The 25,110-nt window shown below is 42.2% G+C and overlaps 1 protein-coding gene across 3 annotated transcripts in view; it reads left to right on the plus strand.

Annotated features, from left to right (window-relative positions):
• The window catches only part of kif16ba (kinesin family member 16Ba), a 152,000-nt gene that overhangs the window by 68,160 nt on the left and 58,730 nt on the right, over window positions 1-25,110 (plus strand). For 2 of the 3 annotated variants that reach the window (XM_080200001.1, XM_080200003.1), the window contains 7 exons: window positions 1,629-1,766; window positions 12,822-12,904; window positions 14,479-14,567; window positions 18,578-18,610; window positions 20,277-20,330; window positions 21,037-22,488; window positions 23,999-24,157. In XM_080200001.1, the coding sequence (XP_080056127.1) occupies window positions 1,629-1,766; window positions 12,822-12,904; window positions 14,479-14,567; window positions 18,578-18,610; window positions 20,277-20,330; window positions 21,037-22,488; window positions 23,999-24,157 (2,008 nt within the window). The remainder of the gene's footprint in view (window positions 1-1,628; window positions 1,767-12,821; window positions 12,905-14,478; window positions 14,568-18,577; window positions 18,611-20,276; window positions 20,331-21,036; window positions 22,489-23,998; window positions 24,158-25,110) is intronic. The other variant, XM_080200002.1, reaches the window with a different exon arrangement.

The following is a 25,110-nucleotide window of genomic DNA, read 5'->3' on the forward strand; positions in this document are numbered from 1 at the left end:
GTTCCAATCCTCAGGAATTCTTAACACTTTCTCTTCCTTATCAGTACATGCCATGTGGTATATTTACATGCTTCCATTTGACATTATTCAGACGTGCCATCGCAGGTCCCAGGTACACTGATGATACTATGTCTTGTGGCTCCCTCAACGTCTGCCACAGACCCAACCTACCCTTTTGGACTCAGCCAACTCAGTTAGTAATGATGCTATCAGCCACTCTTGGTGATGGATGTTTACGTCCTGCACCCAGAATGCATATTGTGCCATGCCAGCCTCATCGCTTCTTCTGTGGTATTCAACATGGAAAAGTACAGATTCACCAGCTGAGAGCAGGGATGTTTGGAGGGTTGGGAGTGTTGCAGGAAGTCTCCTTACCATACTTGGCACTCATTCCCCCAGTTCCTCAAATTTAACATTCTTTTGCTTGTGAAAGAGCCCTCACCCTCTCTTTCTAATCTTTACAAATGCTTATTCCAAAGGTAGAAAAGTCAAGTGCTAGAGGCCATGGGTTTAAGGTGCATGGGGGAGGGTTTAAAGGAGATGTGCGAGGCGAGTTTTTTTACACAGAGGGTGGTGAATGTCTGGAACGCTCTGCCCGGGGAGGTGGTGGGAGCAGGTACGATAGCGGCATTTAAGGGGCAACTGGACGAATACATGAATAGGATGGGAATGGAAGAATGCGGACCCTGTAAGTGCGTACGTAGAACATTACGGCGCAGTACAGGCCTTTCGGTCCTCAATGTTGTGCTGACCAATGGAACCAATCCAATGACCCTGTAACCTAAACTATTCCAATATTATCCATATGTCTATCCAATGACCATTTGAAGGCCCTTAAAGTTGGCGAGTCCACAACTGCTGCAGGCGGGGCATTCCACGCCAGTACTACGGTTTTAGTTTAGGCAGACATTGTGATGAGGGCAGGCTTGGAGGGCCAAAGGGTCTGTTCCTGTGTTATACTGTTCTTTGTTGAATGCTGCAACCATGAACGCCACTTGCTCCAACTTTGTTTTTGTGATTCCTCCATCCCTTTGCTTTACTGACAGCTGTGTCTTTAGCCACGTTTAGCCATTCCATATTCTGGCATTCTCTCCAAAGGCTGGTGTTTATTTCCAGCTTTCTGTCCTTTTGAAGACCTGCGTTAAAACCAACTTCTTGAGCCAAGCTTTTTGTCACCCCGAATGTTGTTTCTTTGCTTTGCCATTCACTTTTCCTGTGGGACAAATTTCTGTGTTAAAAGTGCAGTATAAATTCAAGTCACTGGTAGAAATGTTTTGTTTATATTTTATTTGTTTTGAGTTTCTCATGCAATGTTAAATATTGCTCTCCTGAGGTGTTAAAGACTTATCCCACATTTTTTATCCTGGTTGCAACACTGATGTCAGTTCTGCCTGGTTTGTTTTTCTGAAATTATATTGTAAATTGGGGACTCGTTCTGTCTAAATTTGATTCATTTATGGCCATTTCATTACTGATCACAGGACTTTTCCTGGCATCAAGTTAAAATATTACTCGGAAGCAAACAGGATGTCTTGGCCAACATTGTATTCGCTCTGAAAGCGATGAGAACTATGTTGAAGAAAAAGTTAGCGAAACTTAATCTTTGTTTTTACCGTTTTGTCTTGCAGTTCTCCATGGTCTTGACCTAGAAAGTGAACATTGTATCTTTGAAAACCTCAATAATAAAGTAACTGTCATTCCGCTGAATGGTGCACAGTGCTCGGTCAACGGGAATCACATTGATGAGGCCACGCAACTAAACCAAGGTAGAAATATGCTTACTTAATAACTGCATGGGAGGCACGATGGCACAGTGGTTAGCGCTGCTGCCTCACAGTGCCAGGGACACGGGCTCAATTCAGGCCTTGGGCGATGGTCTGTGTGGACCCTGCATGTCAGTATCATAGAATGTCTACAGTGCAGAAGGAGGCCATTTGGCCCATCGAGCCTGCACCGACAGCAATCCCACCCAGGCTCTATCCCTGCAACCCTATGCATTTACCTTGCTAATTCCCCTAACACTTGAGAAATTTAGCACAGCCAATCAACCTAACCCACACATTTTTGGACTGAGGGAGGAAACCGGAGCACCTGGAGGAAACCCATGCAAACATAAGAAGAATGTGCAAACTCTACACAAATAGTTACCCAAAGGTGGAATCAAACCTGGGACCCTGGCGCTGTGAGGTCACAGTGCTAACCACTGCGCCATCTTTGATGTTTTCTCTGTGTTTGTGTGCGTTTCCTCCGGCTGCTTCAATTTCCCCTCTCAGTCCAAAGATGTGCCGGTTTTGTGGATTGACCATGCCAAATTGCCCCTTCGTGCCCAAAGATATGTAGGTTAGGGGAATTAGTGGGGTTACAGGGATAGGGGAGGGGAAGTGTCGTGGCAATGGTCCTGCGTAAAATAATCTATCAGAGAGTTGGTCTAGACCTGGTAGGCTGAATGGATCTTCTGCAGTAGGGATTCTGATACACCAAGCAGAGTAGCAATCAACAATGTTGCTGTCACTAGCAAAGCCAGCAGTTGTTGCCCATTTATTACCTAATAGAGGGGCAGTTAAGGGTCAATCATATTGCCGTGGCTCTGGAGTCAGATGTAGGTCAGGCCAGGAAAGGATGGCAGTTTCCTTCCTAAGGGACATTTGTTAGCCGGATGAGTTTTTAAAACAATAGCTGTCATGGCCAGCTTCAGTGAGACTAGCTTTATATTCCAGATTGACTTGCTGGATTCAAATTTCATCAGCTGCCAGGGTGGGATTTGAACTCCCACCCAGTCCTCTGGATTACTAGTCCAGTGATGATATCACTGTGCCATCATCACCCCACAACCTGCACAACAACACAAAAGCCAGAGGAAATCATGGTGAAATTATATAGTCCTCAGGCCAGACCAGTTTTTGTGCAAATGTCCAAAGGGACTTTAATGTCCTTGTTTGTGAGTCACTAAAAGCTGGAATACAGGTGCAACAACCAACTAGGGAGGTAGATGGTACAGAATAAAGATGTTTTATTGCAGTTCTATTGAGCCTTGTTGAGACAGTTTTGGTCTCCTTATCTAAGGAAGGATATATTTGGTATTGAGCGAGTGCAGCGGAGGTTCACAAGATTAATACATGGGATGGCGAGATTGTTGCATGAGGAAAGATTGAGGAGGCTGGATAAATGTTTCCTAGAATTTCGAAGAATGAGGGGGGACCTAATTGAAATTTACAAAATTCTTACAAGGCACGATAGGTGGTTGCAGATGCGATGTTTCATCTGGCTGATGAGTCTAAAAACAGTAAACGTAATCTCAGCATAAGGGGCAGGCCATTTAAGACTGGCATGAGAAATCTCTTCACTCAGAGGGCAGTGAGTCTTTGGAATTCTCTACCACAGAGGACTGTGGAAGCTCAAACATTGAGTATGTTCAAGACAGAAATCGATAGAGCGGGAAAGTAGCATTGAGATAGATGATCAGCCTTGGTCTTATTGAGTGGCAGAGCAGGCAGTCAAATGGACTACTACTGTTCCTATGCTCAGTACCACATTACTGATACTAAAGGGTGCTGGAAGCTCTTTGGGGGAGAGCCACCACAGCTGATCCTTAATGTCAGGAGTCTGGATTCTGAGTGAAGATGGGGAAAAATGGGAGCTTATAAAAATCAGTAAGACAGTAAATGACATGGAAAGAGTAATTCCTTTAAAATTACATCAGCCAAAATTGTGAGAACCAGTTAAGGCGAGATGGGAACAAACTAGTGATGGGAAATTCTCCTAAGCCTAAAATGTCCATTGGAGTCCAGGAGGTACAAACTCCTGGCATCACTTAAGAACCAAAATTCAGGACCGCTTTGGCTTTTATTGGGTGGATGAGTGAAGATGGGCTGAACGGCCTTATAAGTAATTGTCATGTGACATACACCAGTCCAAACGTGTTATGGAGTACCTTTTTCCTTTCCCCTATTCTCTACTATAACTGTTAAAAAGCGTCAAGCCTGAATGAAGCTTTGCAATAAATAATTGATATAACATTTCAGGTGATGTTGCATTTCCCTTTCCACAGCTCTCCCAGTGTTTCTAAGACTCTTAGCCATGCTGTTATTTATCCTATGCTTTCTTTGTTGGCCCATCCACTTCCACGCTGTTCAGACTACAACTCATTCAGAACATTAATGCAATTTTAGCATGGCCAATCCACCTAATTCGCACATCATTCCCATGACCCATTCCCAAACCTGCCACGCTCTGCTGCCCTCCTTTTCTCCTTAGGGATTGATTCGAAGCTCATTCTCCTATCTCAAATTCCACCACAGCCTCTTGGCACCCCACATTCGTCCAGCTACGTGTCCCGTGCACACCTTCACTTCTCCGATACAGGAGTACACATTTGGGCGGCACAATAGTTGGCACTGCTGTCTCACAGCGCCAGAGACCTGAGCTCGATTCCGGTCTTGAAAGACACTCTGTGGAATTTGCACACGCTCCCTGTGTCTGCGTGGGTGTCGTCCGGGTGCTTCGGTTTCTTTCCACGGCCCAATGATGTGTGAACTAGGTGGATTGGCCATGCTAAAATTGCCCCTTAGTTTCGGGGGACTAGCAGGGTAAATGCATGAGATTGTGGAGATAAGGTCAGAGTGGGATTGTGATCGGTGCTGACTCGATGGATCAAATGCTCTCCTTCTGCACTATAGGATTCAATGATTATTTATTCCTTAGGCTCCAACATTGGTGTCCACCTTCAGGAACTTCCTATCCCATTCTCTTGTCGCCTCCCTTCCTGCTTTCAGAGGCCTCGTCTAAAACTATTGTTTGATTACTACCTTCTTTCTCTTTCTTGGCTACTCGATGTCCTCTATCATTTAGAGTGCTCGAAGATATTTCTTTGTATGTAAAGGCACTAGAGAACTGAGAGTCTTTTTTAATGAGGTAGCAAGGCTTAGATTCATACAGCGCTTTATCATTGTCAGAAACCTCAAAGCCCTTCACTTGTAATTGACTATTTTAAAGTGCAGTGACTAACATGTCGGCAAACAGGCAGTATTTTGTGACTATCAATGAAACAAATTGCCACTTTTTTTTCCTTACATTGGTTTATTGTCCAGGATATTGGAAGAATTCTCTACTCGTCCTTGAATAGTGCAGCATGATTTTTAACATCCATTTCAACTACCAGCGTAGAGCTCCAATTTACTGTCATTTGAAAGCTGTGCCTTCAAAAATTACAGTGTTCTCTCAATACTGCACTTGAATGTCAGCTTAAATTACGTTGCCTTCCAGGGGAAGCTCAATACCACGATCTGCATGGTACGTTTGTAATGAGTTTCACTGGGGTGGCATGGAGGCACAGTGGTTAGTACTGTTGCCTCACAGCGCCAGGCAACTGGATTCGATTCTTGGCCTTGGGTCACTGTGTGTGGAGTTTGCACTTGCTCCCCGTGTCTGCATGGGTTTCCTCCGGGTGCTCCGGTTTCCTCCCACAGTCCAAAAAAACATGTTGGTTAGGCATCTTGGCCATGTTAAATTCTCCCTCAGTGTACCCAAACAGGTGCTGGAGTGTGGCAACTAGAGGATTTTCACAGTAACTTCATTGCAGTGTCAACGTAAGCCTACTTGTGACATTAATAAATAAATTTTAACTTTAACTGAGTTTTAATGGACCATTTTCCTCCGATGGGATCTGGTCCATCGATGCATTGTTCTGGCAGGATCCTATGATGTTGCAGCTTTAGCAGCAGTGACAATGGCAGCATTGTTATCAAAGACAGCAGAAGATTTACAGGAATTTAAACTGCAGGAGGATAAAGAAAACTGATAATGAAAATGATAATTTGTTGCCAAAAAGGTTGGCCATGTGTAAAATTAATTTTATTTATCAGAAAGTTAAATATTCTGGATGAGATAAATTTAAATTAAATTTAACTAAAGCTCATCATTTTTATTAGAAGGATCATTGAGTGGGGAGGTCATGTTGAATTTGTACATGGCACTTATTAAGTCTCATTTGGAGTAGTGTGTCCTATTCTGGATGCCGTGCTTGAGGAAGGGTGTGCATGCACTGGAGAGAGTTCAGAGGACCTTCACAAGAATTATTCCAGGGGTAAAGAACCCGTAACTGTGAGGACAGATTGGAGAGATTAAGACTGTTTTCCTTGGAGAAAGTAGGCTAAGAGGAGACTTGATAAAGGTATTCAAGACCCTGAGGGGTTTGGACAGGGTAAATAGAAACTGTTCCCACTCAATGGAGCATGAGGAACTAGAGGACACAAATTCAAAATAATTGGCAAAAGAAGTAAATGTGATGTGAAGGAAAGTTTTTTTTTCTAAACCCAGGAGTGGTTGGATTCTAAAACAAACTTCCTGAGAGCTGGTGGAGGCGGATTCAATCGATGTATTCGAAGGGAATTGGAGTGCTATCTGAAGAAAAATAATGGGCAAGGTTATGGAGATAAAGCAGGGCAATGGGACTGTGTGGAATGCTCTTTCAGAGACCCAGTGCAGTCTGTATAGGCCAAATGGCCTCCTGCACTGTAAAAATTCTAGGAGTTTGGAGTTTCATTCCATAGTTATGTGGCTCCAAAATCACTTTTTAATTTTTTTTTAAAAAAAAGCTTCACTTCAGTAGGGATGCAAGTGGGCAATAGTAGATCAGTTGTCCAGTCTATACCCCACTCCAAGGCATTTTCTATTGATTTCAAGTTTAATATTACCTCCTTGCTGCCTTAGTATTTACTTTCTAAATACTTTGTACAGTTGCAATACTCTAGATATTTACAATGTACTTTGTTAGGCATACCTCTGAGGGGTTCTACACAGTTTCCAGCTCCTCAGTGTACTGTGCTAAATGGACTCAGACAGTGAATTTTCCCTATTGCCCAAGCTTTAGTGCGTACCTTTGCATGTAGTCCTGGACCTTGGAATGTGTCAGTCCACAACACCCACCGCAGGACAACTCTGCCCCAGGAGACCAGCAAGTCACGAGATGCTTCCTATTAGAGGTTTTCCCTATTGTTTCTTCCAAAAAGTTGAAATTGCTCTTTAGGGCTTTTTGTGATGTTAACCGTACCACACCCAAGATGTGGAAGGCTATAACGGCAAGCTTCATAATATAATAAGGCTATAAGTGAAGCAGAGGTTTCACTGTTTCCTATCTTTCAGCTACACAAAAGAACTCCTGCCTTTGACATTAGCCATTTTTTTTGTTGGAGTGGCATTTTTTAACAGCCACATTGCTATATTCAGATTGCCATTCAGATTTTCCACAGTGGTACACTCAAGGAAGCCAAGTAGAATCATGTAATGAAAAATTTACGTGGTGGCTTGTGCCCCTTTTATTGACACAAGCGTTGCAGGACTGCCTCTGAACAGTGTTTCCCTAGCCTTTCTGAAGGTTCTCATCATTGCATCTTATTATTGGTCGTGCCCCTACTTTCATGATGATATTATTCCTGTTCTTGGAGAGATGGTGAAAAGTCTGACAACACCAGGTTTTAGTCCAACCTATTTATTTGATAATATACTCACAAGCTTTCGGGTTAGTCCCTTCATCAGGTGAATGGAGAGTTCTGGCCTCAGACAGAGCATATAAAGCACAGACAGTTTAGAGATTACTGATTAGAATGCGAATTCACATTCTAATCAGTAATCTCTAAACTGTCTGTGCTTTATATGCTCTGTCTGAGGCCAGAACTCTCCATTCACCTGATGAAGGGACTAACCCGAAAGCTTGTGAGTATATTATCAAATAAATAGGTTGGACTAAAACCTGGTGTTGTCAGACTTTTCACTGTGTTTACGCCAGTCCAACGCTGGCATACCCACATCTTGGAGAGATGCCCAACAGTGAATTTTAGAATGGCAAATGAGATCCTTTTCCCCATGTGACCTAACTTGTCCTCCCATTACCTGCAAAGGCATCAGATGGCATACACTGGTTAAACATATATTGCTACTTCTGTATTAACATAGTAGCTTTTGCTGCTTTTAAGAATCTGCTTACTGTAGGGCAGTGCCCTTTTGCATGTCTTTGCATTAAGCACATAAGTCATTGTATTTGCGGTATTGCCATTTGGAAGACATCAACTTGCAAGAGTACTGGGGAAGGTAAACAAACATTGTTATAATTTCTTTATAGTGCTGTCCATCACTACCAGTTTTTGCTGAGCTGTTGTGTGTCAGATTTACCGACATAGCATGAAAGGTAACCATATGACTAAACATATGCATTTTTTTTTGTTAGTGCGTTCAGTTTTTTTTAGACTTATTGCCTTTTAGTACATTCAACCTTTCCATGACCTCTTTCCCCAGGTTTGCCTGTGGGCTTTTGTGCTTGTGATCCCTGTTGAACCAGAGAAAATATGACTATTGATCTCTTGTCTCGACTGAACTGACAAATTGAGATACTGCATTCCACACCCTCTGCTTAATGACATGACTGTTGAGAGAAATGATTCTTCAATGAGCATCACTTGACATCCAAAAAGATTCAAAGCCACATTTTGTAGGCTGGAAGCAATATGTCTTTGGTGCAACGAAAGTGAAGTCAAGCATTCCAAATTTGATGTCGATATTATTTTACCTTTGCTGAGTCTTAAATTACTGTCACCTAAAGCTTAATCAACCTAAATCAGTCTTGATCAGAGTTGTAGTAGTGGGCTCTCCTTCCAACTTGCACACCAATTTGACTAGTCCGATCTGAAGTTTTCTACTCTGAGGACCTATTCTGTTAAGCTTTGTTTCAATGTATTATGAAATGAATGCCTGGTTCTCGGCATGCCCACTTACAATTTGGGAGGCAAATTGATGGATCCAAAATGGTTGGATAGGGACCCTGTCAGAATTTAGCACTTGCCTCATCTCAGGAAATGCAACTAAATGTAATAGTAACTAAAATTGTTTCTAACCAACTCTTGCTGTATTTCATCATGGAGTGTATTATGCTACTAACTGTCAGATCAACAGTTACTCAAAATCCGTTCGTCCACAGCGAGTGCAGATGTGTGATGACACTACAGACTCCTACCTACATTTGCTGGGATCCCTTCAAGTTTATATCATGTTTCTTTTCTCGAGCTATAAGGGAGTAGCTTTGTTATTTTGATCTTAGGAGCGCTGTCAGCAATCAACCTGATTGACTCAAGATTTATTGGTATCATCTCTGAATTGGAAAAAACTGAAGATATAATTTAAAGTAAATGTTTATTTGTTTGCCAGTTGATCACTTACCTGAACTGTCTCACAGTTCTGATCTGCTGGTCCCAGAGCTGCATTCTGTGGCCAGAATTTTAGATGAAGTGGTGAATTAATGGCCACCTAAGGCCCTCCTGCTGCCATCGCTGATGGCCTGGCTGCCAGCTCAGTGGTGAGGACAGGGAGGGGGAAGTTGAGTTGATAAAGGGGGGCTCCTTTCAGAGACTCCAACAACTGTTAAAATCAGCCTCCGCCATCATTACCCCAGTCACCTGCTTGACTGCCTCCATTCCATTTTGAATCCAGCCTCTGTGCTGCTCATTGTGGTGGATTAACTGCGGTGTTAAGGTTAACATGCAGGTTCAGTCGGCAGTTGGAAAGGCAAATGCAGTGTTAGCATTCATGTTGAGAGGGCTAGAATATAAGAACAGGGCTGTACTTCTGAGGCTATATAAGGCTCTGGTCAGATCCCATTTGGAGTGTTGTGAGCAGTTTTGGGCCCATTATCTAAGGAAGGATGTGCTGGCCTTGGAAATGATCCAGAGGAAGTCCACAAGAATGATTCCTGGAATGAAGAGCTTGTCGTATGAGGAATGGTTGAAGACTCTGGATCTGTATTTTTTAGAGTTGAGAAGATGAAGGGGGGGGATCTTATTGAAACTTACAGGATACTGCGAGGCCTGGATAGAGTGGGGATGGAAAGGATGTTCCCACTAGTAGGGAAAACTGGAACCAGAGGGCGCAACCTCAGGTTAAATGGATGATCCTTTAAAACATAGATGAGGAGGAATTTCTTCAGCCAGAGTGTGGTGAATTTGTAGAATTCTTTGCGCAGAAGGCTGTGGATGCCAGGTCATTGAGTGTTTTTTTAGACAGAGATAGATAGGTCCCTGATTAATAAGGGGATCAGGGCTTATGGGGAAAAGACAAGAAAATGGGGATGAGAAAATTATCAGCCATGATTGAATGGCAGAGCAGACTCGATGGGCCAAGTGGCCTAATTCTGCTGCTTTGTCTTATGGTTTTATAGGTTTTATAGTCCCAACAATGGCCATTGCTCCTGGTGGGGTTGCCGGCCATCTGATTAGTCAGTAAATCTTGGAGATGGGACATTCTGCCCCAAGGGAGCAGAGAACACTGCATTAACCACTTCACAACCCAATGGCCATAGAATTGAGTCATGACCTCTCAGCACTATAGATGTGAGCCAGCCCCAACGTTTCAGCCAGGGTGACGGGGCCACCATCTCGATAAAGAATTCTGACCTGTGTTTTAGGATCAAACCCTCAAATTACCTCGTGTAAAGTTGAGTATTGCTAAGGGCCGTAACTTCTAAGCTCCTCAGTGTCAGATTGGGGGAGAGATTCCAAAGATCCATGGTGGAACAGACTTTCTCAGGGCAATTATCCTGTGTTGTGAGCCACCCAAGAATGCAACTAAATTGCAAATTTTGGATGGTTCTGACAGGGTTAGATCAATAGTTGTTCAGAAAAAAGGTAAAAAAATTAAAACCTTTTCTAACCTCTGGATATCTCCTCAACATCCCCCAACTAACCTATCCACCGTAGTATTCTCTACAACCCTCTATGAACCCCCATGGGATCCATCCCACCTGCACAAGAATCCTCACCACCATGCCTTCCTGTAGTTGGACCAATTCTCAACCTGACTGCACCATTACTGCTAGCTGTCCTGACCCTATCCCAACTGGACCTGTACCCCAGCCACCCCAACCCAATGTCTGTTTCTTTCTCTTCCTGTCTCCCCCTCCCCTCCACTTACCTCAGGCATTTATTTTTCCTGATCTGTCAATTTAATTAGACCTTTAAACTTACCTGGTTTAAGGCAGCTGGTGCTATTGATTTTAAAAAAAAGGGCCTATCATCCTCCAATCCAGTTTTGCTGAACTGTGACATTTGGTTTTGGAGACAACTGTGCTGCTGGGTTGTCCAGTTTGAGTCGGATGGCCAATCTAGACGGGTATGAAAGAAATTTGGCGTAGGTAAAAATGTACATGTTGTAGCAATCTGACACTGATTGCCACTCTGTAGAAGTTACGGACCTCTGTCTTTCAGCTGGATGGGCAAGCCAACCTATAAGAATATGAGTGTTTTTCTATTGAAATTAAAATCAACAATGATTATATTGACTCTAGTTTTCAAATTCTATCATCCCCAGAGTTCAATTAATGAACAGTTACATTTGAATTAATTGATTGTGCTCAGAAGACTGCAGCTATTCACAGTATGAATGATTGGCGTATGCAAACAAAGGATTATCCTGTTCACACACAGTTGTTAAGGCAAGGACATGGTAACCATCTTTCAAAAACAAGCTTTCATTGACCGGACTATTTGTCAGTGTGACCAAGGTTATCCTTAACGTTGAGTTCTTTTTATGTCGGCTTTGCTGGATACATGGTAGTCTTTTTTATAAATTCATGCTGTGAATAGTTCTGAACCAGCAAACACAAGCTGAAATAGATTAAACACATTATAGCCACATGAAAAGAATTTTTTTTGACAAAGTCAGTGGATTTCTTTGTTTAATGTCATTGTTGTATTAATTGGGGTGAAGGTTAATCCAGAAAGGTTAAATGTTTTGCTTCTCTCCCAGGAACCCTTTAGGTTCTTTGCTGATCCCATGAGCATGGTGTAATCCAGAGGATTGATGACATGCATTGCTGTATCTTGAGAACAGATTGCTGCCTTTAAGTACTAAATTTAATAGAATTGACGGGATTTCTACACAACATTTACATGGCCCAGCAGCACCGATAAAGTCTGGGGTTTTACGATTTTAATTAGCAATGTTGTGAATAAAATGGAAAGCTCCCAGCCCTGCTCTTTACAAAAGATGCTGCTTTATAAACCAGCTTTAAACACTGGGAAGGAAAGCTGCTTGAAACCTTTTCAACTCCTTCACTGATTTGAAAGTACCTGTGTAATTAATGGGAATATTTTGATCTCGGATTAGAAGAAACTTTTTTTTGCAAACCGTATTCAACAACTTTGCAGCCACTTGAGCCAAAATCTTATTGCTGACATGTCAAGGGTTAAAGGTTAATTCCTAGCTTTTTAAGAGAAAAAAAACATGTTTGCGGCCACCAATTTGTATTGCTGTCCTTTTCAGCATATTGGAATGTCTTCTGAAGAATATAGGAGACATGAGCCAAAAATGATGGTATATTATTCGTATACCAATTCCTACATTCAACATTGCAAATTCTTTCCTGATAAATCTGTTCCTAATTAAAACAAGACGACAGCATCGCCAAATAGTATTGCGTTGATTGTGGTCTGTTGATTTTTATACTTGCATTTAAGTAGCAATGGATGCCACCAAGTAAGTGACTGGAGGATTGAAGACTGATGGGTTGATTTTGGACATTAGTATGTAGTGTTGAAATATTTATAAAAAGTTTCTATCTGGAAACTTGTCACCTGCCCTTCACACTACTTGAGGAAATCTGTCATTTCCCTCGAACAAAGGGCAAATGTGGTTGTTTTGTGTTTAAAAGAGACTCTATTTAATTTTCTCGTTACTTTGTCATGCCCAAGCAACTCAGTTAAGTGTGCTTTACTCAGCAATGTTTGTCGGTAGAAGTTCTGTTATGGAAGATTTCAACTTTATTTCCCATTCTCTTAAAGGAGCTGTGATACTCCTGGGGAGAACCAATATGTTCAGATTTAATCATCCAAAGGAAGCTGCTAAACTCAGGGAAAAAAGGAAGGTATGTCCTGTAGTTCTGATCATAAAGATAAATTTTACATTAATTGAAAAAATAAATATTTAATTTGTAAATAACTCTCTGTTTAGTCTTTTTAAGTGCAGGTAATCTAAAAGAGCCACCATATACTTATACTTTCAACTTGATTTATCATTGTCACGTGTATTAGTATACAGTTAAAAGTATCATGTCTTGTAAGCATACCATACATAGAGAAGGAAAGGAGAGAGTAGAGAACGTAGTGTTACAATCATTAGCTAGGGGTAGAGAAAGATCAACTTAATGCAAGGTAGTTCCATTCAAAAGTCTGATGGCAGCAGGGAAGAAGTTGACCTTGAGTCAATTGGTATGTGACCTCAGACTTTTGTATTATTTTTCTGATGGAAGAAGATGGAACAGAGAATGTCTGGGAATGCATGGATCCTTGATTATGCTGGCAGCTTTTCCGAGGCAGCGGGAAATGTAGATAGAGTCAATGGGTGGGAAGCTGGTTTGTGTGACGAACTGGGTTTCGTTCACAAACCTTTGTAGTTTCTTGCGGTCTTGGACAGAGCAGGAACCATACCAAGCTGTGATACACCTGGAAAGGATGCATCTATAAAAGTTGGTGAGAGTTGTAGGTGGACATGTCAAATTTCCTTAGCTTGCTGCTTATACTGGTTGTTAACCTCTATTTAGAGGTTGCTAGTTTGAGCTTAAGCCATGAGTGGTATTCACACTTGTAGTTGCCCCACCACGAAATGAATTCTGAGTGAGTTGTCAGATAGTGGATAGAAAGTTGATGATTTGGAAGGGGAAAAAGATGCTACCTTTGCATCACACAAGGTTAACAGAGGGTGGTATTAATGGAGTTCATTAAGATGGCCATTGCTTGCAATGTCTTGACCAGCTTACTGAGGATATATTTTTAAATGATGCATGGTTTAGTTGGAAGAAATCAAATAATAAGCTGAACTAACTTTGGTGTGAAAGATACAAATGTGTGGGTGCAGAATTACTTTACTTTTTAATAGTTATGTGAAACAGATTGGGCACTACAGGAAGGCAAAATCTTGCACTGATTTCCTGTTGAGTTATTTTAACTTATTCATGGGAGATGGCAAGGCCAGCATTTATTCCCCATCGCTGGTTCACTCTGCGGTAGTGATGAGCCATCTGCTTGGAGCTGCGTAGGTGTGGTGACAGTCAACATGGTTTTGATACCACCAAGTAGCTTGCAAGGCCATTTCAGAGGGCAGTTAAGAGTCAGCCGTATTGCTGTGGGCCTGGCGTTGCATATCGACAAGACTGGGTAAGGACGGCAGACTTTCTTCCCTAAAACACATTAATTAACCAGATGAGTTTTACAACAATCCAGTAGCTTCATACTAGCTGTTCATTCCAGATTTATTTAATATCATAATCAGTAATAAAATCCTCTATCTAATTGTATCATTTTTAATATTCAAAAGACACCTAATTTAAATTGTAGACTTCCTGGTGATTTTAATTTACAATTCTTGTGTTGAGAAGTGAATGATTGCTTTAATTTTATCCATCTGTGCCAATTATGTTTGATCTGTTTTACGTTTTTGCAGAGTGGACTGCTGTCTACTTTCAGCTTGTCGATGACAGACCTTTCTAAATCCTGTGAAAGTCTTTCAGCCGTCATGCTTTACAATCCAGGGTAAGCGAAAGAGGCAATCAAGAATCTATTAATACAAGCACAGTTTACTGAACATTTTGTTGATGCTCTGAATAGATACTTAATAGCACAATTAAGTTGATCTTCTGTCAAAGCAGTTGACCAAAAATAGAGACTGGTTGTCTCAGTTCTTAAGAATCATTTTCTCTTCAATGGGAATTGCTAAAGATTTTCAAAGTTTATCGTTCTGTAACCATGGGCTAGGTTTTGCACTCAGCGTTGATGAATCTTAGAATCCCTACGGTGTAGAAGGAGGCCATTCTGTCCATCAAATCTGCACTGACCACAGTCTCACCCAGGCTCTATCCCCATAACCCCATCCATTTACCCTGCTAGTTCCCCTGACATTAAGGGGCAATTTAGCATGGCTAATCCATCTAACCCACACATCTTTGGACCGTGGGAGGAAACCCACTTAGACACAGGGAGAATGTGCAAATTCCACACAGTCACCCAAGCCGGGAATCGAACCTAAATCCCCGGTGCTGTGAGGCAGCAGTGCTAACCATTGTGCCACCATGCCACCTGTTGAGTTTAGGCTTTACCTACCCATGCATCTGCACTAGCTGTTGTGGGGGGAGGGTGTCGAATGGCCCACTCTCCATTAGGCCTGTTGAGGCCCTTAAGTAGAAGATTCTGCCACTTAAGGGCCTTGTGCAGCCACTGTCAGAATTTTACCTTTAGTAAGGGGAGGGCTACACCAGGCCAGAGGCCTGGACACTATAGCTACCTAGGCTACCGTCAGACAAAGGGATGACCTTTACCAGATAAACCCTGTACTCCTCTGCCTTTTAACCCTCCCCCTACCCCACCCCTTCTTGAATCCAGCCCCTGACCCTGGACGTACCTGTGTTCCTGGCTGTTTTGGGACTGCCTGTGGTTCCAGTAATGACCATTGCTCCCAGCTGGTGTTGCAGCAACTAGAGAGCTGCTGGCCAGCCCAATCTGTTGGTAGCTTGAGGCAGGACTTCCTCCTGGGATAGCAGTGGAAATCTTGCCTTAGAGCAAATAGCACTGCTCCCAGCATTAAATTGCTGCAAGGTGATCGTGGGTGGGCTTCCCCCCCTCCCCGACCACCCACCCCCAGATGCTTTAACTAGGGGTGGAGGACAGTGGTGCTCAATAAAAATTCATCACTGTGTTTGTATGAGAAACCTGGCAGATGGAGTACAATGTTAGCAAGTGTGAGGTTATCCACTTTGGCAGAAATAATAGTAGGAGGAATTACTATTTAAAGGGCGAAAAGCTGCAGCTTGCGACGGTGCAGAGGGACCTGGGGGTCCTTGTGCACGAGTCGCAAAAACCCAGTCTGCAGGTGCAGCAGGTGATCAAGAAGGCTAATGGAATGTTGGCCTTTATAGCGAGGGGGATGGAATATAAAAGTAGGGAGGTCTTCCTGCAACTGTACAGGGTACTGGTGAGGCCGCAGCTAGAGTACTGTGTGCAGTTTTGGTCACCACACTTGCGCAAGGATATATTGGCCTTGGAGGGAGTACAGAGGAGGTTCACTAGGTTGATACCGGAGATGAGGGGGTTGGACTATGAAGCGAGACTAAATAGACTGGGTCTGTACTCCTTGGAGTTTAGAAGGATGAGGGGGGATCTTATAGAGACTTATAAGATAATGAAGGGGATGGATAGGGTAGAGGTAGAGAGATTCTTCCTGCTTAGAAAGGATAGCAGGACTTGAGGGCACAGCCTCAAGATAAGGGGGGGGGGGCAGTTTAGATCGGAGTTGAGAAGGAACTTCTTCATCCAAAGAGTGGTGAATCTCTGGAATTCTCTGCCCGTTGAAGTGGTGGAGGCTACCTCGCTAAATATATTTAAATCATGGGTAGATAGGTTTTTGATAGATAAGGGAATTAAGGGTTATGGGGAGAAAGCGGGAAAGTGGAACTGATCCATTTCAGATCAGCCATGATCTTATTGAATGGCGGGGCAGGCTCGAAGAGCTAGATGGCCTGCTCCTGCTCCTATTTCTTATGTTCTTATGAAACTAATACATCTTCAGGAGAGCATTGGAACAAAATGTACCAGATTCGATCTGAAGGAATGTACCCAACAACCATTCTCGCTAAAATCTGCTTGCTTTTTCTTTTTAAAAAGTGTAAATTAGTTGGCTTTGGTGTATTTGAATCAAGTGAAGAAGCAACATGTTTGATGGCCAGGTAACACAGTGGCACAGTGATTAGCACTGCTGTCTCACAGCACCAGGGACGTGGGCTCAATGCCTGACCTAGGTCACTGTCTGTGTGCAGTCTGCACGTTCTCCCTGTGTCTGCATGGGTTTCCTCCAGGTGCTCCGGTTTCCTCTCTTGGTCCCGAAGACGTGCTGGTTAGGTGCATTGGCCATGCTAAATTCTCCCTCGGTGTACCTGAACAGGCGCCGGAGTGTGGCGACTAGGGGATTTTCACAGTAACTTCGTTGCAGTGTTAATATAAGCCTACCTGTGACTAATAAACTTTATTTTACTTTTACTCGTGTTTTGGTGGTGGGATTTTCCAGCCCTGACACAGACTGGCATCATCGTGGGTGGAACGAGGAACTTTGGAAAGCAGTTGAACTTTTACTGGCTACTCAAATTCTCCCCCCTCGCCTGCAACAAAGCCTGCAAGTGTCGGGGCTGGAAAACCCGCCCTCTGATTCCATAGATGGTATATAATTTTTAAAGTTATTTTAATGTGCACTGTAACACTAATTCAAAATGGTACATAAAGCACAGATACCATACTGTGAATTATCATGGAGCGATCTACATGTAGGAGGGGGCTACTGAAGTATTCCAAATATCTCGTCATGCCTCCACATTGAAACAACTTTAGAACAGTTTGAAATTGTGCATATTAATTTAGAAATCGTAACATCCCTACAATGCAGAAGAAGGCTATTTGGCCCATCGGGTCTGCACCGACAACAATCCCGCCCCATAGATGTTCTGCCAATTTATTTATTTCTCACAGGGGTGGTAAACTTGGCAGTTTTATAAATTAACAGTTTGTTAGGTTTTTCTGTTGGAATGTGACCTCTTTCAACCATAATAAGTACACAATACAGTTATTATACTGCAACCTTGATTCCCAGAGCTAATGGCCATCTTCTGTGCGGACTTGCTTCTGAATGCGTATGAGCATGTGGGGGAAGTTACTTTAACTTGTTTGCCACTTTTTTGTATAACGTCTCAGCTTTTACACCTTGGGTTGGGGGTGAGAGGAGACATTCAAATAAGCAATTCTAGATGTTATTGTCTTTTGCTTTTCACACAATTTAAAGTTACTGTATGGCGAGATCTTGCAGCGCTTTTTTCAATTAAAACCATAATTTTTTTATAACACCTTGCATTTTTATCACCGTATAACAGAACATCACAGGATAAGAGCGTCATCAAACAGAATTTGAAACTGAACTATATAAGGAACCCTTCAGCTAGTTTGGTTAAAGAGTGATTTTTAAGGAGCATCCTCGAGGGGAGAGACAAAAGGACAGGGAAGTTTGGGAGAAAATTTCAGTGCCTGTTGTTTGGCAGAAGCCACCAAAGGCTGAGTGTTTAAAATTGGGTATGCTGAAGGGCCCAGCATTGGAGAAGAATAAGACGCAAAGAAATTGAGGTTACATAGGAGTGACAGAGATTAAGAGAGACATGTCTTGGTCATAACATGAGAGAATTCAAAATTAAAATCTCAGTTCCTCTCGTCGATATCCTGTGATCCTGGGTCAGATTTGGGTCTGCTTTTCTTATAGCCCTCAAAATCCAGTATTCGAATCATGACAAAAAATGTACTTGCACTTTTTAACTAATTTCTTTTCCTCCCATCAAGGTCAGGTCAATTTTAATTGCAGAACTTTGCTTCATTGTAAATTTTTGTTACTTTGGCAGAAGGTGTTCTTTATGTTCAGCTGGCTTCCAGATATGAATAATTTTACAAATGGAATCTGATAAATTTGATCTCTTCTTAATTAATCTTTTTTGTTTTCACTGCACTTCCCATGGCAGTCTTTTCACTATAAAGGGACCCATTTGCCTAAGGTAGTGAAATTCCATTTGTATTTATTGATTGTGATGTCTGCATGAAATTAGTTTACTAAAAATACATCAGGCATGTTTTGCACATTTCTTTCCTTTATGCTGTCAAATTCATTAATTTGGATGCGAAATATAGTTCGCACCTGGCCTTATTCAAACAGAGCTGGAGCACTGCCTTTCAATTGTATTTCTTCTCTTGTAAGGACACAATTTTTCAAGGTGCTTTGCAAGAAGAGGGCTGACATGTTGTTGGGGAAACAAAGTAATGGGGAAAGATCAGAGAAATAAAGGCATGATATCAAAAAATGGATCTCAAAGAGAGAGGTAGGAAAGTGAAGTAGGTTTGGAAAAGAGAGCATGGGTAGAATGGCTTAAAAAAAATCTCCTGTGGGGTAATGGAAAGGGAAAGTTGTAGTGCAGAGATTTTCCATGCAGCCCACTGCGTGTTGGCGCTGTAGGTGACCCGCCATTAGTTGTTCCACGATTGTTAGCGGTATTTGTTGTTGAATGCAGCCCTTGTCATGACTGGAAGATCCATTTGGCATGAATAGCCAGAAAGTTCCAGCCATGGTGGGGGGCGGTGGGAATTAGATAAAAGGAGGAGTTGGACTTGTGCATGCAGCTGGATAAAATTTTCTCAAAAACATGGAGGTCGGCTGTGGAGGGATTTGAAAATGTAAAAGTAAAGTTAAAAGTTAAAGTTTATTTATTAGTCACAAGTAAGGCTTACATTAAGACTGCAATGAAGTTACTGTGAAATTTCCCCAGTCGCCACAATCTGGTGCCTGTTCGGGTCAATGCACCTAACCAGCACGTCTTTCAGAATGTGGGAGAAAACCAGACACGGGGAGAACGTGCAACTCCGTACAGGTAGTGACCCAAGCAGAGAATTGAACCCGGGTCCCTGGCGCTGTGAGGCAGCATGCGAACTACTGTGCTATTGTGCTGCCCAAGACCTTTGAAGCTAATTCACTTGGGCATGAGGAAAGCTCAGTGAGAGTCATGTAATTGTTGAATGAAATTTTGCACAAATGAAATTTTGCATGGACGAATCTGGAAGTCTTTTGTCAAAGTTATGAAAAAGAGACCTGTGGCAATTAGAGCATTGGGGAAAAAAACAAATTTTGAGAAAATGAAGAAAAAGATCAGGACTCAGTTGTGAACGAAAATGGTGGGAGTATAAATGATTAATATCTCAGAGGTGAGAAGAGGCAGTCTTGATGATGGATTAGATGTGAGATAGGAGACAAAGCTGTTGATTGAAGAGAGTACCAAAGTTGTGCACGAGTAGGACTCAGGAGTAGAGTTTGGTGTGAGCTGTACCAGATCAGTTCAGTTCTATTTTGCAAGTATGCAGCTGTTGGAAGTTTAAAATCTACATGAATTGGTGTTGGATAAAACAAGTACTCCAGACTTGGCAGTAGTGACGGAGAAATAAAGTATGATATCATCAGTATACCATAAAGTGACCCTGTTCTTGCAGAGAATACCAATGGTTGCATATTTTCTATTGGGTAAGAACATCAATGGGCGTAATTTTATCATTGTCAATGATGTATCAAAATGCAAAAGCAAATGCTGTACACGGAGTTTGCACCATCTAAACAGAATACTATTTTCATTAACCCAGTATGTGAATAACCCATTCATCTTTGTGAATTTTTGCTAGACTTGAGTTTGAGAGACAACAGCGAGAAGAACTAGAAAAGCTAGAAAACAAAAGGTAAGAACCAAGCGGCAAAGCGCAACTGTGTAATTTGGGCAACTGACGTACTTGTTGGGCTAATATCCTAATTACATTATGGTAGCTGAAGAATCAGTTCTTTCAAATGCTAACACTTGTTTACAATTTGTTCCATAGCTACATTTGGTTTTGCATAATTGTCTGAAGTTGATATCACTGACAAGAAGTGTTGCTGAAACTTTTTGCTTTAAGATGCAGCGCTTCAGCACTGTTCAGGTTCTGCACAACCAAGTGACTGGGTTTACTTGAAGTTACTAAAAGGGGGACGGGGGGAGGAGAAGAAGGGTTAGATTGTCTATCATGTGCCAGTACAATTTTTATTATCTTCAGTACTGGCAGGACCTCAAAGTGCGTGTCATTAATCGGGTGTCATTTCTTTCAAAACACAAAATAGCTTTAGCCAAAATGCTAGTGTATTCCTTTCAGCTGACATTTCCCTAATGTATTGCCTATATATGCCGTCTTTCTGACCTTATCTCTCCACTCACCTTGATGAAGGAGCAGCACTCCAAAAGCTCCTGATTCCAAATAAACCTGTTAGACTTTGATCTGGTGTTGTGTGACTTCTTACTGTGCCCACCCCAGTCCAACACCGGCATCTCCACATCTTAATTATTATTGGTTTACAGTGTGACCTTTAATTGTCATTAAATACTGCTTTTTGTTCACAATGTACTACTTCTAGGAGACTGATAGAAGAAATGGAAGAAAAACAGCAATCCGAAAAGTCAGAGCTAGAGAGGTTGCAGCAGGAGGTAGAGACACAACGCAAAGAGACTGAAATTGTGAAACTTCGCATCAGGAAACAAGAAGAAAGCCTGAAACGTCGAAACTTGGACATTGAAAGTCGGCTCAAAGACTTAATGGCTGAGAAAGAGAAGTTTGAGGAAGAGCGGCAGAGGGAACAAGAAGAAATCGAGCTGCAAAAGAAAAAGCAGGAAGAAGAAATTTACATACGGGTTCAGAAAGAACTGCAGAAATTGCAGGAACTTCACGAGCAAGAGAAAGCGGGTAAACTGGAAATTCTGAGAGAACTGGAGAAACTTAAAAGAGAAAAGGATGAGTCTAGCCTGAAACTAGAACTGGAAAAGAGAAGGCTGGAAGAAGAGGCGAAACATCAGCTGATTCTTGTAACACGTCTGGGGGAGCAACTCAGAGAAAAACAGGAAACTATCCAACTTTTCAAACAAGGTGATGTGCAGAGCATAGATGAGGAAAAACATATCCTTGAGGAAATTAGGGAAGTTCTCCTCAAAGCCAAAGAAGCTAGACCTGCCGGAGGTGAAGAAACGCGATCTACAGGAGATGAAGAGGCTAGACCCAATGGAGGTGAGGAAGCACGATCTACTGGTGATGAGGAGGCTAGACCAGATGGAGGTGAGGAGCCTGAAGATGTCCAAAGAGCAAAGCAAAGGTACATGGATCTGAAGAAAATGCAGTTGGGAAAGTTCATCACTTTGGAACAAAATGTCTCCTGTCAGAAAGAGCTTTTGGAAAAGGAAATTGCTCTAGACCGTGAAATTCTTGACCAGCTAAGGTGTGCACATCAGGATTCTGTGAACACCCACCAAAAAGATGGTGAAAACGGTGCTTTAGATTCAGCCGAGTTGTTTGAGGCAGCAGAGAAGCAAAAAGAGGTTGAGCAAAGGCTGCTGAATAAAGAACGGCAGCGAGATTATTTGATGGAAAACCAGTTGCCTATGCTGTTGGAGGAAAAACAAAGAGCTGCAGAAATCCTCGACCGAGGCCTGCCTAGTTTGGATGTTGTACTTTATGAGACGGAGAAAGAGATTGAAGAGAAGAAAGAGCAATTGGCACAGTACAGAGCTAGTAATGATCAACTGCAGCAACTCCAACAAACGTATGAATTTACTGCTAATATAGCTCGGCAGGAGGAGAAGGTTCGAATGATTGAAAAGGAGATTATTGAATCAAGAGAAAAACAACAAAGGGAGGCACTGGAGCAGGCTGTCGCTAAAATAGAGAAGAGGCATTCTGCTCTTCAGCGTCATTCTGCCATTGACTTAGAGATTGAGGAACAAAGGCAAAAACTAGCAACATTAAATGACTATGAAGAAGCTGATCTCCGAGATAGTCTAGAGGCAGAGCAGAAAGCCCTGGAACAAGACCGAGAGAGGTGAAATAGTCATTTTTTTTTAACCGTAGAATAAGCTATGAAAATCTGTTAAATGAAATGCAGCGTGAAATCCCTGATCTGTACTGGTTTTGCTAATCTCCACTTGGGTGACAGCAGCACATTGGAAATTAGCCATAATGCTCATTGTCCAGTGATCCCTGGAAAGTACCAGTAGGTGTTGACTGATGCTCAGAATTGGGTTCCACTGTACTGTTCCCATAGCTATTCGAGGCTGACATCGGGACAGCAGAGATTCTGATGGGTGGTTTTTGTCTCTAACTCTGTCTGGGTGGCATGGTGGCACAGTGGTTAGCATTGCTGCCTCACAGAGACTTGGGTTGCTGTCTGTGTGAAGTTTGCAAATTCTCCCCATGTCTGCATGGATTTCCTCTCACAGTCCAAAGACATGCAGGTTAGGTTGAGTAGCCGCGCTAAATTGATCCTAGTTTCGGGAAGGATTTAGCAGGGTAAATATGTGGGGTTACAGGGACAGGGTGGGATTGTTGTCATTGCAGGTTTGATGGACCAAGTGGCCACCTCCTGCACCGTAGAGATTCTAACTCCAATAGAGAGCTCGACCCCTATGTGGGAAAGCATGGCCAAGGTATTGATAAATTGCCCATCCAGATCTATTCTATGTCAATGTCATTGGGCAAGGTGGGGCAAAAATCAAAAACACTTGAAAATTTTTAATATAAATTTGTATTTAGTTTCATACTTTAAAAATCTTCCAATGCCTTTTGTTGATCCGTTCTAAAAACATTAGAGTCAGTGTCTGCCTTTTGCCAGGAGTGCATGTCAGATTTCAGGCATGCATCTGAACACCCTCTATAGTATTAGGTCACCTTTGGTCATGTTTAGTATGATTAGATACTAAACTTATCTTACTGATCATACCAATGGTCAGGGTGGCACATTGGCACAGTGTTTAGCACTGCTGCATCACAGCGTCAGGGACCCGGGTTCGATTCCTGGCTTGGGTTACTGTGCTGAGTCTGCACATTCTCCCCGTGTCTGCATGGATTTCCACCGGGTGCTCCTGTAGTACGAAAAATATGCTGGTTAGGTGCATTGGCTGTGCTAAATTCTCCCTCAGTGTACCCAAACAGGAGTGTGGCAACTGGGGTTTTTTCTTAGTAACTTCATTGCAGTGTTAATGTAAGCCTATTTGTGACACTAGAAAATAAAGTTTGAAAAAAAACACTTTAAACAATGTAATTTAATCTCAATCTCACTTTCTGATAGGCAGGCGCAAGAAACCATTGTGATACGGTCTGAGTGGAATTCAGGTGCCAGGATCAAGCAGATACTATCCACTTCCCCATCTGCATCTATTGCTTTCTAAATTAAAATATTTATACTAATGTTGTCATTGTTGTAGCTGTTATTACCCTGTTCCTTTCTATTTGTGTGTTTTTTTTTGCCCTGTGAAATCACAGTTTAATATGGCTGATAGGCTAGACTTGTGTAGTCCTGCCTGCGCATTTAACGAGAGTTTCTTCTACTGCAGACTAGAGCAGGAAATACAGCAACTCAAGCAGAAGATTTGCGAAAACGATGTGGCTCTAAGGATCTGTGGAACTGCAGAGGAGAAGTCATCATCATACACCAGCTGCCCTGCTAGTCCTAAAAGATCTCCAGCAACAACAACTCCAATAGCTGACGAAAGGTTTGTTTTCAAATCCCCATTGTTTTAGTGAGTCCTGTAGTTTGTTTTCATGGCATACTAAATTAGGAAAAGCAGTAATTTATAGAGCATTGTAATATTACCATCCATGTTTTATTAAAATAGATCAGAGAACATTAGTACAATTTGGGAAAACTAGTTGTCAAGCTTTTGAGTTTATTTAATGAGATAAATAGCCTCAATCTTTTATGTATATGACTCATTATTATCAAAGCACAAATCGCTGTGTGGCCTACAGATGTTAAATTGCTGTGAGGCATATATTATCTGGCCGGTTAAAAAATACACGATTTGAATAATGATGAGTACTAACTCCCTTTACCAGTTAAATCCTTGCTTTAACAATCAGTATCCATTTGAAATAAAAACGGAAAATGCTGGATAAACCCAGCAGGTCTGGCAACACCTGTGTAGAGAAAAACACAATTAACATTTTGAGTCCGTATGCTTCCTCGTCCAATTCTATTTGATATTGCTTTACCTCGTGATGTTGGCATCTTTGGAAAACCATGATCATGAAATGACTAGTTTCGGTGTAAGATTTAAGAATGGAGAAAACAAAGTCATGCACAAAGTTAGTTAACTTAAAAGAGCTGCGGGGTGGCACAGTGGTTAGTACTGCTGCCTCACAGCACCAGGGACCCTGCTTTGATCTCGGCTTGCGTCACTGTCTGTGTGGATTCTGCACATTCTCCCCATGTCTGCGTGCTCCGATTCCCTCCCACACTCCAAAAGACATGCTGGTTAGGTATATTGGCCATGCTACATTTACCCTAGTGTCAAGGGATTAGCAGAGTAAATATGCAGGGTTACAGGACTAGGAGCTGGGTTTGTGGTCAGTGCAGACTCGATGGGCCAAATGGCCTCCTGCACTGTAGGGATTCTATGGATGAAATCTAAAGCAGGACTTAAAGAAATCTTAAATGGGGAACGTT

The sequence above is a fragment of the Carcharhinus amblyrhynchos genome, chromosome 12, assembly GCF_965287045.1.
Source record: "Carcharhinus amblyrhynchos chromosome 12, sCarAmb.v2.hapA, whole genome shotgun sequence".
In the NCBI taxonomy this organism is placed as follows: Eukaryota; Metazoa; Chordata; class Chondrichthyes; order Carcharhiniformes; family Carcharhinidae; genus Carcharhinus; species Carcharhinus amblyrhynchos.